Source organism: Carassius carassius, chromosome 40 (genome assembly GCF_963082965.1).
Source record: "Carassius carassius chromosome 40, fCarCar2.1, whole genome shotgun sequence".
Lineage (NCBI taxonomy): Eukaryota > Metazoa > Chordata > Actinopteri > Cypriniformes > Cyprinidae > Carassius > Carassius carassius.
In genome coordinates, this window is record NC_081794.1 from 21,128,732 (window position 1) to 21,147,106 (window position 18,375).

Consider the following 18,375-nt stretch of genomic DNA (forward strand, 5'->3'; position numbering starts at 1 on the left):
CATGAATAGTCTGGTAGCCTTGCCCCATTTTGCTGAAGGACTGGTCAAATGATTTTGTGTGGTTATCGAGAGTAATGTCACAGACATTATTTATTTAAATTCTAGCTTTAGTTTATTTTTTGGAATAATGTTTGGTTTTGACCAATCCCTCCTTTCCCTACCACAACTAGAACACAGTTAGGCCAGGTAGAAAAGACCATCTACAAGAAAACATTGTCCTCTAGTGGGCATATTGTTAATAAAAGCCAACATGACTTTCTTATTTGATCAATGATCTTTATTTAAAACCTGATAATGATAGCATGTTAGAAATTCCTATTTGCTTGCAGTGTAAATTTGAAATATTAGCATTGTTTTCAATGTGACAAATGAAGCCACATTTTAATCGTCCACGTCTTTGGTGTGTTTCCCATATAAACGTATTGTTCAATAACAATATTGGTCACAGATCAAGAGTATCACAATAATTAAGAATTCTAACAATGTAGTATCAAACAAAACAAATTATATACACAATACAAAGAGCTGCGTGTCTCAACCTTGACTCTCTAAGCCCCTGAAAAGTGTCGGAATAAAAGGAAATTAAGCTGGTATTACTTATCAGTAAGGTCCGTTGTGAAAGCTGTTTGTTTCTCCTGCTGGCTTGGTTCAAGTTCAGTAGCAAAAAGAGTCCTCCACAGGAAAATGCAGTACCATCAATACATTTACAAGACTAAAGAACTTGTACATATATTTAAACAATGCAGAGCATTATAAAGGCTTGGCAACACTTAGAAACAGATCACCTCTTGCACATCTGTCACAATTGGATATGGCCAGGAGGATGTGTTTTAAACAAACCAACACGGTGAATAAGTTTGGTCAAACATTTAATATATCAAAGACCTCAAAGGCCACAGTTCTCTAACTTGTTCTTATTTATTGTAAGACTGTGGTGGTTTTGAACACTAGCTCCTTGTTTAAATTGCATTGTGAGTGTGTATTGTAAGTACTGCAACTGCATTGATCTATGAAATCTTGCAGCTCGTCCGTGCACAGTTCTGGGATGGGCTCAGGGGTGGGTAGATGATTTTGGATTTTTTGGTTCCGTTCCTTTTTTTAGCGCTGCTGGCTATGACCGAGTAGGAACGGCCGTGCATCATCCTGGCGTTGAGGCCGTTGGCCATGGAGAAGGACTTCAGATGGCTCTTTAAGGCAATAGGAAGGGGAAGTTTGTCCACAAGGTGCACTGGAGTGCAGGAAACAATAGAACGACAGCACAGATCCTGCAGACTCAACACTGGACAAAAGAAAAGAACAGGTTCAGGTTAAATGCAACATATTAGAGACCATAAAAACATCCTCAGTTCACAGGCATGACATTTTTTTTAAACATTATGCCTTCATAAAATGTAGATATGCAAGCTACCCATCATTATATGGTTTATATAATAATTCAGAATTTGTCAGCAAGGTTTGTCTTTAAAGGATGAAGTCATTCAATGGAAACTGAAGCTGTTTTATCATATTGCTTGGCCTTTAAATAATCTCCAGTCAGAATAAACACATGATGCTTTTATTCAAATGCCTTAATCTAAGCTAAGTAAATGTTTTTATATCGCTTGACCTTGTTCATACAGGCATTTTTCTAGCATAAACCAAAGCTATGATTATTAAGAGCTGAAATGTGCTGTGTGGGCGGCTGGTCATTACATTGATATTTGAACACTGGGTGTCTCTGCTGTGAGAGGTATAAAGTCTCAAAGCTTTGCATACTTCAGGTTTCTAAAGCGTTCCTTTGGCCTATACATAATTGCAGGATTGGTCTGAGGAAAAAAAAACTTGTATTGCTGTTGCTTATGTGGTGATTTTCAGAAAGGCTCCACTAAAAGGTCTGCTTTATTCTAAGACGGCATTCCTTAATGCATCATTTCATCTCAGAAACGTTTATGGTGAAGCTTGTTTAATTCCCGGAGAGAACATTTCCAACCTCAGCTACATAATGAGTCATAGGGAGACGTTGATGTAAGTGTAGTGAAATTAGACAACGATGGCATTGTTGTGAACTATTGACAATTGTAGCGGTTTAGCTGTCTTTTCTCTCTGTAATTGTTTTATATGATTCATGTTTATTCAACCGTGAATGTAAGTTATATTTTACTATAATAATTATTGAAATAAAAAGATTAAATATTTATATAAAATAAAATATATTTTTACACAATGATACTGTTTGGCATTAGAAGAAGTTTGCTTTATATAGAGCCTTTCCATATCTCAAGGTCACTTTACATACATTGTACTAAACAAAACATTTGCACACAATACAAACACATAAGGCCACATAAAACTACATTGTCCAAAATACATATTAAAAAGATATGTTTTTATCTGAGTCTTGAATGTAGACAAACATGATACATTACAAAGTGTAAGGGGTAGCAAACTCCATAAATTAGGAGCATTAACACTAAATGACCTACCACCTACAAGTGGACAGCCGAAAACGAGGAATGGATAAAAGACCAAGCTCAGATGATCTGAGGGACTAGGCAGGAGAGTAGGAGTAAAGTAAGACAGACAGATACGGAGGAGCAAGACCAAAACTGAGTTTTGAACATACTGTAACCTTGCAATAAGTTTTTTAAGCAGACCAAGAAATAGAGCACTGCAATAATCCAGACGTTATGTGATCAATGCATGAATTAAGATTTAAGCATTAGCTAAATAAGATTGAAGACGTGCAGTATTACAAAGATGCAAAAAATAAGTTTTAACAGAAGAAATATTAGAGGCAAAAGACTACAGACAGATGAAGCAGGTTTAACAAGAACCCTGTCAATTTCAAAGGACTATTTCAGTTTTGATATTTAATTTAAGAAAATTAAATTAAAATTAAATCCCTGATGCATGCAGTAAGTGAGTCAGGCAGTGATGACATATCAGAGCTGGTGGTTAGTTAAATTTGAATGTCATCAACATAGCAATGGAATTGAAGTCCATGCATGCGTATGATGTCACCAACTGGATATATATAAATGATAAACAGCAGTGGACCAAGAACTGAACCTTGAGGAACACCCTGTGAAACTCAAGCAGTGGCAGATTTGTACCCTTGTATTGTGATATAATATTTTCTATCGCTGATGTAGGAAATGAGCCAGGAAAGAGCTGAACCAGTGTTACTGATATCAGAAAGGTGAGAGTTGAGTATTTCGTGACAGACTGTGTCAAAAGCAGAGCTTAGATCAGGAAGAATCAAGATGTTTATTAACCCAGAATCCATGGACAGAAGAATGTCATTAACCACACGAAGAAGAGCAGTTTCAGTGCTATGTGACGAATGAAATCCTGACTGAAAAGGTTCAAAAAGGCGATTAGCATTTAAGTAAGATCTCAATTGTGAAGCCACAACTTTTTTAACAATTTTACTTGCCCTATAATTGTTCATGTCTTGATGGTCAAGAACCGTTTTAAGTATGGGGGTCCCTGCAGCCATTTTTAATTCTGCTGGAACAATAGCAGATGCTAAACAACTAAACAGTTAATCATATGTGTTTATGAAAGGTTCAACCTCAGGAACACACCTCTTAAGCAAAACAGTCAGCGTAGGATCAATCTGGCAAGATGCATAATTTGACTTCACAATTAGATCACTTATGGCAGCAGAAGTAGTGAGAGTAAAAGAAGAAAGAGAGTATGTTGTGTGACCCGAGTCAGCAGACAACAAGTGAACATTTGAGTCAGTTGTATTAGGGGCAGTGTTGGGGAAAGTTACTTTTAAAAGTAATGCCTTACAATATTGCGTTACTCCCTAAAAAAGTAACTAAATACGTTACTTAGTTACTTTTTATGGAAAGTAATGTGTTACATTACTTTTGCGTTACTTTCACGTTACTTTTTAAATATGAGCAGGGCTTTATTGTTTTTAATATAAGAAGTTCTATTTATAGCAAATGTAAAAGCCCTTTCACACCAAAAAGTGTAATAAATAAACCTCAGGCTGAAGGAAAAGTAAATTCACGTCTGTACAGTAGAACACAGGATGAAGCACAATTGTTAGTTTATCTAAAGTCATTTTTTAATTATTAGTATGGTTGAACTGGATGATTAAAGGTCAGCAGCAAAGACACTGTTAATAAAATGGGAATAGGTACATTTGTGTTATTTAATATATTTAGTTATTGCAGGTTTGCGTCATATTCTGAGTTTGCATTTCACTGTTTTGATTAATTTTGATGAATACAAAATCTGTTTTGTTTTTTGTTTTTTTGTGAGTGGGATGAATTAATGCACATTCACATTTAGTCTAGAACTACAGTAACATGTTCACACAGCGCACACAATGCCTCCATACTTCAGATTTCTCCCAATATGGGAACAGGAGGCTTGTCAGTCAAAAAATGGGAATACAAAGTAACTGGCGTTACTTTTTTGAAAAAGTAACTCAGATATTTTCTTGTAAATTAAAAAGTAATGCGTTACTTTACTAGTTACTTGAAAAAAGTAATCTGATTACGTAACTCGCGTTACTTGTAATGCATTACCCCCAACACTGATTAGGGGTGTCTTTGGAAATGGATTCAGTGATAGACTTCAAATTGTCTGAAAAGTACCGAGAAAAGTTATTCACAAGCACCTCAGAGGCAGAAATAACATGTTGTGAAGGGTTAGTGTGTTTGTCAAATATTGCAAACAAAGATTTGAACATGAAATTATTAATAGTAGAAAAGACATATGAGGATTTTGCAGCATTGAGGGCAGTACGGTAATTGAAAAAAGTTGAAATAGCTTATTATGATAGGGAATGATTTGTAGAAAATATTTTCATTCAGATTATAAATTATGTACAAACATGGGCAAAATTTGGTGTTCCCAATCTTACACTGAACATAGCGTTTAATATTTTATATTAGTATGTTTTGAGACAACTTGTAATGTAAAAATTGTTATTGTGATTTTAAGTTTATTTTTAAAATATTATACAGCTACAAAAGTTTAAGTCCCAATTAGATAATGCCCATATCATATATATGAAGCCTGACAAAAGAGGCTTTTTACCTTTATTGGGTCTCCAAAGTCGCTCCATACCATGCCTCATGAGCACGATTCGGGCCAGCTCAGTGAAGGACTCAGTAATGTTGAAGTTACAGAGAGGGCTGACCTCGAAGAATGTGACCCCCAGTCGTTCTGCAAAAGCCTGGGCATGCTCGGTTGTCACCTGACGCTTATAGGCCAGGTGAAGCCTGTTTCCCACCAGGATCTTGGGAACACCTGGTGCATGCTGGGTAAGAAAATAAATAATAGTTACAAAAGCACTCAACTGGTTGAGTGATTTGCTTTATATTATTATGTCAAGACAATCGCTTTAATAATAAAGCAATTTTGAAAGAAAATGCTGTGCATCATCAACCCCCTGCTATCTACACAAATTAGTTACAGAGCTTCTATATCATTGCAATGATTAGAATCATAACTGCTGTTACTGAGTTGCATAACAAGCACATTTCCTGAAACAGAGATACACATCTATTTTAGCACTTTTTCAAGATGATTAGCTTGTGTTGCATTTAATGTGATTTCAAAGCCACTAGTAAGAACCCATCTGTTTATACTCATAGTCATACTGCATTGCACATTTAACATACTGAATAATGTAGCTACAGTAGTTTTGATATGATTGACCTGATTTTACCTCATCGATCTCTTTAATCCATCTGTCGATGCCATCAAAAGACCACCGGTTTGTGATGTCATATACAAGGATAACGCCCTGTGAGAAACAAAATTTGTTATTGACAGCATACAGTATATTAAACTGAAATGCACTTTCAATTCGAAATGAAAGAAAAAATGAAACCGTAAGCTCATCATCATCTGAGGTTTCATAAAGTCAGTGTGGTACTGAAAGTGGTATTATTTAACATCTCAAACAGTATGTGACTAAAATTGTTGGCAGAGACGTTTACGATGTAATGTCAATAAAGACTGTGGCTTTGCTCCAAGAGTTTCTGTTATTAGGTTATCTGTGTTTGCCAGAACAAGGAAATGTCATATCAACAATACCAGTCCACTCCATTTTATAGCAGGAACTGCTGATTATTGGGTGGGGTGTTTAACAACTGTCTGGGAACACTGGGATTTTTAGAGATATTTAAAAGCTAATTTCCTAAAGTTTCTTTGCACATTATATACAATAGGCTACACACAACCACACAAATGGTGTCTGATGAAAGTCATAACAAAATATAACAACAATTAAAAAAATAACATCAATTATAATTACAAAGAATTTTTTTTAGTTTATTTTAAATTAATTATGTTTAAATAAATAATTATAATTATAAATAAAATCATAATAAATATTTTTACATTTAATTTAAAATAATTACATCTATTACAGGCATTCACAAACTCACAAGTAGCGACTGATAAATCATTTTACATTTATTATATTTGTGAATAAAATCATTTAAAATAACTTTTTTTTTTATTTAAATTAAGTCAAATAAATAATTATAAATATTATAATGCAAAATATATTAATTATAATTGTGTTTTTATAAATTTATACCTGTGCTCCTCTGGAATATGAGCGGAATATGGTGCAGAATCTGCCTTGTCCTGAGGTGTCCCTGCAAAAAAACAACACAACACAGAGTCCGCATGACAAAGGACACATTCTTCTTACTTCTGTTCTTCAAAACGTCTGTAGCCATTGTCTTTCCCTCTGCCTGGTGACACGAGGAGCTCTCTGTGGTTGGTGCCAGGGCAGCAGACTTTGAGTAGGAGCAGTGAAATGAGTCATTCACCATCCAGGGCTGAGCGCAGCACCAAGATGTGCCAGTCATGTTGCAACGGGTAGGACTGGAGTATCACAAACACGCTGCACTAAAATGCTTCGTCTGTCAAGGCCAGATTATCAATAATTGATTCCAGACTCTTGCAAAAAGCTCAGTTCTCTTAAAATGCGGCAGAATTTATAAACAAGTTCTAGCCATGACTAGTGGGATTGAGGGAAGAGTTTGTTGAGGAGCGCTGTAATTAACATAGCCAGACGTTTGGCATGTTCACTTCATATTTTGGAAACCGACGGGACCTAATTGAGCATACACAGGCATGATGGAATGGAGAGGGTGATCTTTAATCTCTCTTCATGCTCTGTTTGAGTTCAAGAAGATAACAGGAGGAAATCAAGTTAAAACTTTAAAGTTCAACATGTATTTCTAGGACATGTCAGGTGCTGCAGTCATACTTTTCCAGTTTCCACAAGGAAAAGTAACTGCGATGTAAAGCTACTCACCAAAGCTGGAGCTTGACTCTGCGTCCATCGAGCAGTATGGTAGTTGTCTTGTAGTCAATTCCTACAATTGAAGAAGAAATAACAAAATTACTTGAAGGTGAAATATCTCATTTTTGCGGCACTAGCGTCACTAAGTGTAATTGCAAACAGGCTTCCTGGCTGCCATTGGTCGAAAAACAGATAGCCCGTCTCCAAACTCACATTACTGGTTAACCTAATCAGGCTAGACAAAGCCACTATAGAAGAAAGCAGAACTTAGAAAAATACAGTCAACAGTTTTGGGTCAGTAAGATTTTTGTTAATTTAATAAGCAAGGACCCATTCAGACAGTAATAAAGATTTATATTTCAATAAATGCTGCTCTTTTGAATTTACAATTACTCAAGGAATCCTTATACTCATATACATCAAACTGTTTTCAGAAGTGTTATGTGAGCAGCAAATAAGCAAATCAGAATGGTTTCTGAAGGATCATGTGACACTGAAGACTGGAGTAATGATGCTGAAAATTCAGCTTTGCCATCAATAAACGATATTCTAAAATGTATTAAAATAGAAAACAGGTATTCTAAAAAATGATTTTCTAAAATATATTAAAATAGAAAACAGGTATTCTAAAAAGTGATTTTCTAAAATATATTAAAATAGAAAACAGGTATTTTAAATTGTAATAATATTTCACAGTATTAATGTTTTTACTGTATTTTTGGTTATATAAATACAGCTATAGTAAGCATTAGACACTTCGTTCAAAAACATAAACATCTGACTAAATCAAGGACATCATCTTTTTTTGGAATTGTAGTGTATGTTCAGTTGCCAAAATGAGGCAAAGTAGCACTGGCAAAAAATGAATTAAGAATTATAATGACCAAATTATGACAATTTCTGAAGAAAGCACTGATGATGACATCAGTAAATGCAAAATGCATGATGCTAGTACATTGTGATTGTTGCTATGCAATTACTAATGTCTTCTAATTGGTTTTTAGCATGTTGTCACTTGTGTTGTAGCTAGAGGCTTTTAAGCAGTTGCTTAGTGGTCCAAGCAAAAATATCCCACTTCCAACTCTTTATGATATTCTGGCCCTACATATGGTTATGTTATTGTCTTCCAGACAAATTTCAAAGCACAAAAGTTTGGTAAAATAAAAATACCATTCTTAAACAAGCTGCACAATTTGAGTTTAATACTTATCGTTAGGGGGTTTGTTCAAATTCATAATATGAGCAACAGTAATGTTCACTAATAATCTAATAACTGCAAATGGGAAAAGCAAGTGGTGAGAAACAATGAAGAATATTCCAGAGAGAGTTTGCATTTTATGTTCAAATAAAGACTGCATTCCTTTACTCTTAACCAATATTTTATTTACAAAGTCCCTCTTTTGATCAAGCTTTTGGGTGACAGGAACTATGGTTAAGTGACGTCTGCTGGTATGAACATGACACTTGAGGAAGATGCCTAAGCTGAGATTGGAAAGCTTTAGTGTCACCTCCGTGGGGGGTTCCACACACATACACACTGGCATTCTGAACACTCTTTATCCTAGAGAATTTCAGAGCCCATAACACATTCCACTGCGATGAGAATGAAACCCAACACTGTGAAAACATACATGGAACAACTGGGAGACTCCATTAAAGTGACAGAAAGAGCATTTGAAAACACCATCTCTGTCACTAAAGAATGGAACCAAATGAACCAATCACAATCCCATGTCACCCTGTGAACTCTGAGGTCACTTAGTGAATTACAGCGTATCCAAAGGTATGCACTAATGGTGAGGTTTAATGTTCTTTACATTAAACATCAAGTATCAGGTATCAAGCCCTCCATGAAAAATGATGCATTAGTTCTGTTTGGGTCCCAGAGACTACATCTATAAAACATAATAAATGAAAACTTCAATGAATTCATTTATTTGTGATAGAATTATGCTTCAAATAGTATCTTTTACATGATTTTTTGTGTGTTTTTGAACGTTTCTTTTATGCTCACCAAGACTGCATTGATTTGATCAAATTTACAATATGAAAGGTAATATTGCAAAATGTTATTATAACTTAAATAACTGTTTTCTATTTTAATATATTTCAAAATGCAATTTATTTAGGCAAACTGAATTTCCAGGAGTCACAGAAAATATTCAAATATGCTGATTTGGATGATCAAGAAACATTACGTTAACATTATAATCAATGTTGGAAATTAGTTTTATGGATATCATAATTATTCACAATTCTTTGATTAATAGAAACATCAAAAGAACAACATTTATTTGAAATATAACGCAAAAAAAAAAAATCTTTAAAAAATGGCTTGGTTGAACAATAAATGCTTAATTAGATGACTTCAACTAAAGAACAAAAACATATTTTATCAAATAAACATGACCAGCGCTTACATCATATTTTCCATCACTAAATAAATCTTTTATCAAGCTTTTGATAAAAGGCTTATTGTGAATTATTTAATTCAATGTGATGCATCACTTTTAGACAAATATTGTATAACACCAGCTTTCTAGCTTTGTTTTTTTCTTTATAAAAATGGCTGCCTGTAGGATGCAGTCTTCCTGTTTGTGTGGGCAAGCTCTGATTCATCCTGACAGAATTTTTCACACTAACTCTTTCTGTCTCCCCGCGCAATTACCCTGCTCTGCACCTCTCCTCACCTCCCTCATTGCAACCAGCAGAGAGCCATAGACCTTTTCTGACGGGATGACACATACGCCGGATCAACAGGAGTAAGTGGATGAGGATGAAACCTCCGTGGATAATGGTGTTCAAAGTCTAGAGCTGAGGGAGAAACAGTTATGCTAACACTTACTGATCCATCCCTGTGCAACTTCAAGTCATGAAATTATAAAAAAACGAAAATACTGCAAGCTGCTTTGTGGCCTGTGGAGACGTTGTGGTTGACCTCAAAAAACATCAAACAGATCAGCCAGAATTTAAAGCAGCATAATTAAACTCAAATAGACCTCAGCCAGGCTAGACACCATAGTTAAAGGTGAACTAAGTAATTTCTCCCTGATAGAAATAATTAAATAGATTAAAATAAGTAAGAAAGAAAGAAAAAGTTTTTGTATATTTAGATATCATACACCTATAGCAGATATATTATTTATAACACATGCTCAGATGCTGTCAGTGGTACTCTTTTTTTTAACCACGTAGACCCACATGGGGTAAAAAAAAAAAAAAAGTCATATTAGTACCAAAATTGGCTAATGTTGAAATTCTACTAAGGGACAGTCATCCCAAAAATTTCTATTATCTGTCATAACCTGTATGCAGTTCTTTCTTCTTCTGAACACAAAGGTAGATATTTTGAACAATGTTGATTGGGACTAAAAAAAAAATTGTTTGGTTCCAGTTTCCGACCGACCCTGTCAATTTATGTGCGACCCAAATTTATTTTATGAGACTGGGGAAGAACGGTCTTTCACACATCGTTAATTAAATTACAGTTTCCTTTAAATGCTGTTTTACACTTAAGTAATCCGTTAAAAACCATTAAGTATTGCATCAAAACCCTTTAACTGTCAATTCCTAAAGTGAGCTATAACTTAAGGTTTGGAAATCGTAACATTAAGAGAAACACGGGGGGAGTCAACAATATATCGCGGAACAGAGAGGGCACTGACAACATGCTGACAGACAGGACATTAACATTACCAGCTTACTTTTAATATGAAACAAAGTCTCATTTGGTTATTTCACCTTTCAAATGTGGTCATTTTTTAAAGAAATGTAAACAATTAATACCGTTTTGTGGCTCTTGAATGTGTCGAACAGATCGCTGTAAGTTAGATCATCAGTTAAAACTAACTGATCGTCTCTTGCTTCTAGTTAATTTATAGCATCAAAATCAAATAAACCACATAAATGAACATAACAAAGAATGTTGTTTGACTACAAAAAGATGTCTGTACACTCCGTTTTTCAAGTTCAAATCCTCCATGTTAATCTACTATGAGATCGCCTGTCAAACTCCCGCTAAGGCTTTTTGTGTGTGTGTGTGTGCGTTTTGCGTGTCTATGGCAACAACAGACTTTAAACTGGAATACAGAATCACTGTCGTAAAAGTACCGGTACACACATTTAAAATCAGCGCGCGCGCGCGTGTGTGTGTGTGTGTGTGTGTGTGTGTGTAAAACTGCCACTGGAGAAAAAAATAAAAAAATAAAAAAATAAATAAATCCCTACCGACCAATGACCTCAACTGACAACCAACCGGAACCAAACTTTTTTTTTTTTAGGCCTTATCATAAATTTTTGGTTCCCATTGATTCCATTGTATTTTTTGTCAATACAATGGAAGTCAATGGGAACCAAAACCATTTAGTAACTTGGGTGGACTATGCATTTAAAAATAAAATACTAAACTAAAATCAGTCACTTTAAATGCTATATGTGAATTTAGGCATAATAACACGATAATATACAGTATGAAAATTCGATATTCCTTTTAAAATTTCCTTTTACATTTTCAAGATTACGTATTAACTTAAGAGTGTGTTAGATGACAGCAAAGATGATCTAAATAAAAAAAAAGGAAAATTAGCATGCAAAAATAAAGATTCATTACAAAAATATTGACTGATACCAAAAATTTACAAAAGCTTTAATACTGGCTAATGACCGATATGGTAGCAATAAATAGTACATTCCTAATAATTAAATATTTGGTTTTGCGTGATGCTGCATCCACACCGCAAGGAGTCAGTATTCATCCAATATAAGGTAATGCAACATAAACAAAAAATATCTGATGCGTTGTATCTTCTGAGATGTGATTAGGACAATACAACACACTAAACAAACTGTACTTATACCATTCACAGCCTTGTTTTAATTGGTTCAAAATTCAATTTGTAAATATAACACATTTAATATATCCACAGGTGTTACATAACCTAAAACACATTGAGCAACACATCAGCCTGTACGTTATTTATAAGACAGTCGGATAAATGTTTCAGTGGCACAGAACTGATTTTTCTCTAGGTGAGGAACAGCTGCAAGGATTCAACTGGCACTGTTCCTTTAAAATCAACAGACATAGCAGCCCTTTTCATCATTCAAACAAACAAGTGGCTTGAGAGGTTCACGCAAGTGTTTAGATAAACATTAGAACATTCCACTCCTTTACCACCAGCAAAGCCTGGCTGCATCCTCATTCTCCTCAGCCGCATTTTGCTCAGCAGAGAGAACAGTTACGTAAGAGTTTTGGCCAGTAGTAATAATCTCTATAAACAGAAATTCCAACAGAGACTTCTGCTGGCAAGGTGGTTAGGCAAGAGCTCTCCCTGTCTAATCATAATGGAGTTTATCGACCGTGTACATACAGTATGCACTTATAAGGAATTCTGTGAGTTGCTCCCAAGGTTGCAATACAAAATAAATACACAAGTTTTAAAATATGACAGAACAGGATGTAGAAAATGTTCTGAATCTAGTAAACAACCTAAACAGCAAAAGGCTCCAGCACTGGTCTATTAATTGTTTGCATACCCAGTGTCTTAGAATTTGTTTTCTAAGTATTAGCATCCTGGCAGAGCTGTTTACTGGCCCTGCGGGGGCAATATTTTTTCTAGAGAGTTTGTAAATGACTGTAGTATGAAGTCACTTTCACAAGACTGCAGTGGGGTATTAACTTTTCATCACTGTTGCATTGAAAAGAGCAACTAGTTTAACGTTAACATGAAAACAAAACTGACCCCATTTACTTTGTTAATGCACATCCCTGATCTTACTGTGAATTATTAATCAATGCACCTTTTTTCCAAAAAGTAGTTTGCGATCATAATATTTTTTCAAAATATTCTCTTACTCTGAAACAATTTTCATTCTTTTGTAACATCAGGCTATTAATTCTGGTTGGAAAACCCACTTTTGAAATCCACTAAAGTCCCCTCTTGCTCAGAAATGTGTCATATTCCTGAAGTGGGTTGTGACTTTAAATGAATAGTTAACCCAAAAATGAAGATTTGCTAAACAATGCTAAACACATCCTCAAGCCATCCAATGTATAGATGAGACTGTTTCTTCACTACAACATATTTGGAGAAAATTAGCATTACATAACTTGCACCCTCTGCACTGAATGGGTGCCGTCAGAATGAGAGTTCAAACAGCTGATTAAAAACATCACAATAATCCACAAGTAATCCATACGTCTCCAGACAACAAAGTAAATTATTTTGAAGTAAACAGATGCATGTTTGTAATAAACAAACCCATCATTAAAGCATTTTAACTTTAAATAAAAAAATAAAATAAAAAATCTTTTGGATAGAAGACTTGTATTTTAACAGTTTGACGTAAGAAATGTCTTGATGTATTGGTTTATTAAAAAAACATTTTTTTGCATCACAAGACTAACTGATTTACAGAAGTTGTGGACTATTGTGAAGTTTTTTTCAGCTGTTTGGACTCATTCTGACAGCACCCATTCAGTGTAGAGAATCCACTGGTGAGCAAGTGATGTAATGCTAATTAGCAAACTATTCAACATCTTGGATGGCCTTAGGCAGAGTACATCTTAGCATTTTTTTTGTAAACTATTCGTTTAAGAATATAAAATACTATGTCTGTCCAAGCAAGACAACTACTATTTAAAGGCTTTTAATCTAAAGATGATTTTGTTCCTATAACCTGTTGCCCAAAAGTGGCTGGCATTCCTTCCTCAGCTGCTTGAATAAATGAGAACACAACTGTGCAAGCCACCCAGATCTCAGCCAGCCTCTGACCCTAAATGAACAGGTTGGCTGTCAATTTAATTGCTAAACCACTTCAGTCTAATCTAAGCTGTTACTGTTACTGAAGACTCAATGTTCAAATGTTCAAATGACTCAAATGTTCATCAGAGACCTTGGAATTTGCCCAAATGCTGTGACAATGAAAAACAGCACTGAAAATCAAAAGCGTGTTGCTTTTCCTGTTCAAACAAAATAATAAAACAGAATACAGGAAAAAATATGTAAACTATTAAGGATTAAGAGACCTAGTACTGTCAAATCGAGAGCAGTTAATACGTGATATCCTTGTGAATACTTACAAGTAAAGATGTTGTAATTATGTGATACCAGCCACATGTTTGTATCGCATAACGAATGTTGTTGGTCTTTTAGGCAAGACACATATAAAAATATGTTGTTTAGCTGTGAAAGCCCAAGGGGGATGGGGGGGTTCACTACAGTTGATTTTGTCGCCTGGGAAGAGTTACTTTTTCCAAAACAGGGAGCAACTAATAACTACAACTACTACGAAGCTGTAAAAAAAGAGCGGGACAAACTGGGGTTGGATGAGCGATGTGATCTTGATGTTTAATATATGTGGTATATTTACTGTTATAATAAATAAAAGATTTCAAATGTAGAACACACGTAGAACAGATAATTGTTTTTGTGTATAACGATTTATGTTTGCATTGTTTAGACTGACAACAATTCTGAAACTGTTCACAATGAAGTAGATAGATGGAGATGTTTGCTAGCTGATAATAAAATGTATGACACAAAGATTAAATAATCTACAATCCATAATAACAGATTCATCCAGAAAGACCAACTAACATTAGTCTTACTTGTACACAGAGATCAAAACTTACCCATATTGTATCCATAGGGTGACTCAATGGACCCATCCTGTAGACTGGCCAGTATTTCCCCTTTCCCAACATCACTGTCTCCCACCAGCAGGAATTTCAGGAGGAAATCATAAGCTTTTGCTGGGCTGCTCCTGTGGTTCATCTTCACATCAGCCCGATGACCCATTCTGGTACATCATGTAACTGTCCTTTGATGGACTTGTGTTAAATATGTCAGATCACCGGTGCGAATGAACAATATAAGTTAGCTATTTTAAAAACAACCCTACGTAGTATTCAATAGTCTTTTCTTTGATTAAAATATCATGTCCAGTACAACACTAAAGCTGTCCTATTGTTCAAAGATTCTGGTTGTGGATCCACTGATGCTGTTGCGTCACATTAGTAGATAAATAAAGACCCTCGTATGTTTACAGTATAGTAATATAAGCCAGGTAACTTCTTTAAATCGGTTGTTTATACTTATATAATAAATGTTAATCTTTATTAAACACTCCTAATGCTATTTCATCTTTAAATTTCGAGCAAACCTGGTCCATTGAGCTCTCAGCCACGATCTCTCTCTTCAATCAGCCTCCCTAAACAGAAAAATGTGAGTTCTTCCTTAGATTTTCCTTGATTGGCTCTTGTGTGGAGTTGCTAGGGCAGATCTGCTCGTTCATTGGACATTAATCCCGTCCATCAAACCCCAAGAACGCCCATTTTGTGTTGGAGAGGGTGTGGCCAATCTGCTGTTTTGATACCATAAGCGCTGATACCAGATCAGAGCCCGTATGTTCATCCATTTAGGTTTTGTCGCGCGGACGGTTGCTCGGCTGTTTCTACGTCAGCACTCCAGCGCGCTTCAAGCGCGTGCTCGGGTTTGTTGTTTTCCGGGGCACGAAGAATGACGTAGTGTTTAAATGACGTAATATGATTATTGTAGTTTCTAAAGGGGTTATTGTAATTTCCATTTTCTCCTTTTAAAATCGCTGAAGTACATTGAAGCTATATTTTAGTCTCAGAATAAAAAAGCTATCAAAATCATTAAAAGGGTTTGTTATTTTGTTTGTTTTATTTTGCAACATTACTGTCCCTTGTATTTTTTTTATCTGCTGGGCTTTCAACCTTTACAAAGCCAGTCCAGCCAGAGTTTAACACTATTATAACTTTTATTAAAACCATTCACTAGCAAAACTACTATTATATAATGCTTTACAGATCAATATTTAGAGAAGTACAAATTAGTTAATTAAAAATAACATGAAAATATGTTTTTAAATTGTATTAATATTTTATGATCAAACCATATTATGCAATTATACAACATATGCAGAATCTCTCTACATGAATAAATAATTAATATTTTCAGGATCTCATTCCTTGTGATTAATAATGACTACTCCAATATCGTTTTATATCTTTATTTTAAGATCTCATTTCTGTTGTGACTTGTGTCTGTTTGATTATGACTTGTGTCTGTTTGATTATGTATAATCCAATCTTAAGAAACATGTTTAAGTCTAGTGCAATATTACTCACTTGAGTACCACTGACAGCATCAGCATGTGTTATAAATAATCTATCTGCTATAGGTGCATGATATCCAAATATGCAAGCACAGACTAATGTTCTAGTATGCTGCAACATTACCTGTCATGTAATATTAATTATTACACAAAAAACGCCAATGCAATTGGTAAGTTTTATGGTCATGTTTATGGAAGCATATGGGTAGCAATATTCAATTTGGGATGTAATATGCAAAATGACAATGTAATATGTAAAATGACAATGCATTTCTGTATTTACATTTACATTTTCCAATACATTTGTGCAACGTTTGGTGCAAAATGAAAATGAAATTACATAATTTTCATTTGCAATTTCATACACCAGTTTTAATATGTAAAATGAATACAAATTTTAACGCTTTATAAGTTGCAAAATTAAAATGAAAATGTATTACAGAAATGATTAGATATGTATAACATGTTCAAGCAAAAACTGTGGCAAAATTATAATTTAAATGCTATTTTTCTTAAATGCATTAACACTCATAGTCAAGACACTTACGAATGCATTTTCATTCAATGTCCTGCAATGAATGTAGCAAAATTCAATGTGCACACTGAAAATGCATTCCGAGCCGATCACGTGTCCGCCCCGTCGCACCACATCAATCACTGCGTGAACAAGGCGGGGCTTGCAGAAGGTCAAGAGACTCAAATCTCAAGAAGAGGATTCAAGTGAGAGAACATGGACAATACAGTTGGCCCGTGTACGTTTTGATCATTTCGGTTTATGGCTTCAATATTCCATTCGCACTTGTGGGCGGAGCTGAAACGCTGCTTTCATCTGATTGGTCGAATCGCTCCACCTTCAGCATGGTCTTTTCATTCTTTCAGGCAGAAAAAGAGTCAGTGCGAGTGAAGCACTGTTAATTAGCATAATATTTGAATCAGATGTAGCTGGGCACATAATTTGTGCTGCTGAGACCTGCAAATTATTTCTAGGTTATAGTATTGTATGAATATTGTCTCACTGATACAGTGCAAATAGTTCTCTCTCTTTGGATAAAAGTGAAGTTGAAATAAAAATCAATAATAGACTGAACAGTTCCATGTCTGTAACATTTACCACTCTCATCTTTTAAGTCATAAGGCACTAGGTATGTGTGTGTGACATTAATAAATAATTGTAAAAACTAACAGTTACATTTCTAAATAAAAATAGTAAAATTAGCTCTATGCTGTTCAGTGCTCCTGTAGCCTACCCCAGAGCGCCCTCTCGCGGCTGTAGACGGTAATGTTTTCTCTTGGTTCTGAATAAATTCGAGTTATAGTCCAGTGCGACTTATATGTTTTTTTTCCTCGTCATGACGTATTTTTGGACTGATGCAACTTATACCGAAAAATACGGGTAACATTATTATTATTATCTTCAGACTCGTGTTGCTGTATAACTGGCCAGACTTACCTTCCCAAAAAATCCTATTTAATTTTATTTAATAAATTTAACTATATTTATTTCCACTTCACTGTTATCCAAAGAGACAGAACTATTTGCACTGTTTTTCTTAGTGGGACAATATTTATACAATACAGTATACAACCTAGAAATAATTTAACGGGGTCTCTTGCAAGTCGCAGCAGCACGAATTATGTGCCCAGCTACATCTGATTCAAATATTATGCTAATTAACAGTGAGTGTAGTTTCAGACATTACAGTGCTTCACTCGCACTGACTCTTATTCTGCCTGAAAGAATGAAGACCGAGCTGAAAGGTGGAGCGATTCGACAAATCAGATGAAAGCAGCGTTTCAGCTCCGCCCACAAGTGCGAATGAAATATTGAAGCCATAAACCGAAATGATCAAAACGTACACGGGCCAACTGTATTGTCCATGTTCTCTCACTTGAATCCTCTTCTTTAGATTTGAGTCTCTTGACCTTCTGCAAGCCCTGCCTTGTTCACGCAGTGATTGACATGG

The 18,375-nt window shown here is 35.1% G+C and overlaps 1 protein-coding gene across 2 annotated transcripts; it reads right to left on the reverse strand.

Moving 5' to 3' along the window:
• Nucleotides 1-255: 255 nt before the first annotated feature.
• LOC132122369 (ras-related protein Rab-40B) lies at nt 256-15,516 on the reverse strand. 2 transcript variants are annotated; one of them, XM_059532563.1, is made up of 7 exons: nt 15,434-15,516; nt 14,904-15,091; nt 7,283-7,343; nt 6,554-6,614; nt 5,675-5,752; nt 5,041-5,263; nt 256-1,279 (listed from the first exon to the last, which is right to left on the reverse strand). In XM_059532563.1, exons 2-7 carry the CDS (start codon nt 15,067-15,069, stop codon nt 1,008-1,010), a joined length of 861 nt encoding a protein of 286 aa, XP_059388546.1. In that variant the 5' UTR covers nt 15,070-15,091; nt 15,434-15,516; the 3' UTR covers nt 256-1,007. The 2 variants fall into 2 exon arrangements, with proteins under 2 accessions (XP_059388546.1, XP_059388545.1); XM_059532562.1 differs by having other exon boundaries at nt 14,904-15,493.
• Nucleotides 15,517-18,375: the final 2,859 nt, after the last annotated feature.

Bases quoted from the DNA above. Each gene is read 5' to 3' on its own strand.
- LOC132122369 (XM_059532563.1), bottom strand. From the start codon at position 15,069: ATGGGTCATCGGGCTGATGTGAAGATGAACCACAGGAGCAGCCCAGCA. The intron at 7,344-14,903 runs GTAAGTTTTGAT...CTTCAATTGTAG, and splicing joins ACCCTATGGATACAATATGG to GAATTGACTACAAGACAACT. The intron at 1,280-5,040 runs GTAAAAAGCCTC...TCTTTTGTCCAG, and splicing joins ACTTTGGAGACCCAATAAAG to TGTTGAGTCTGCAGGATCTG.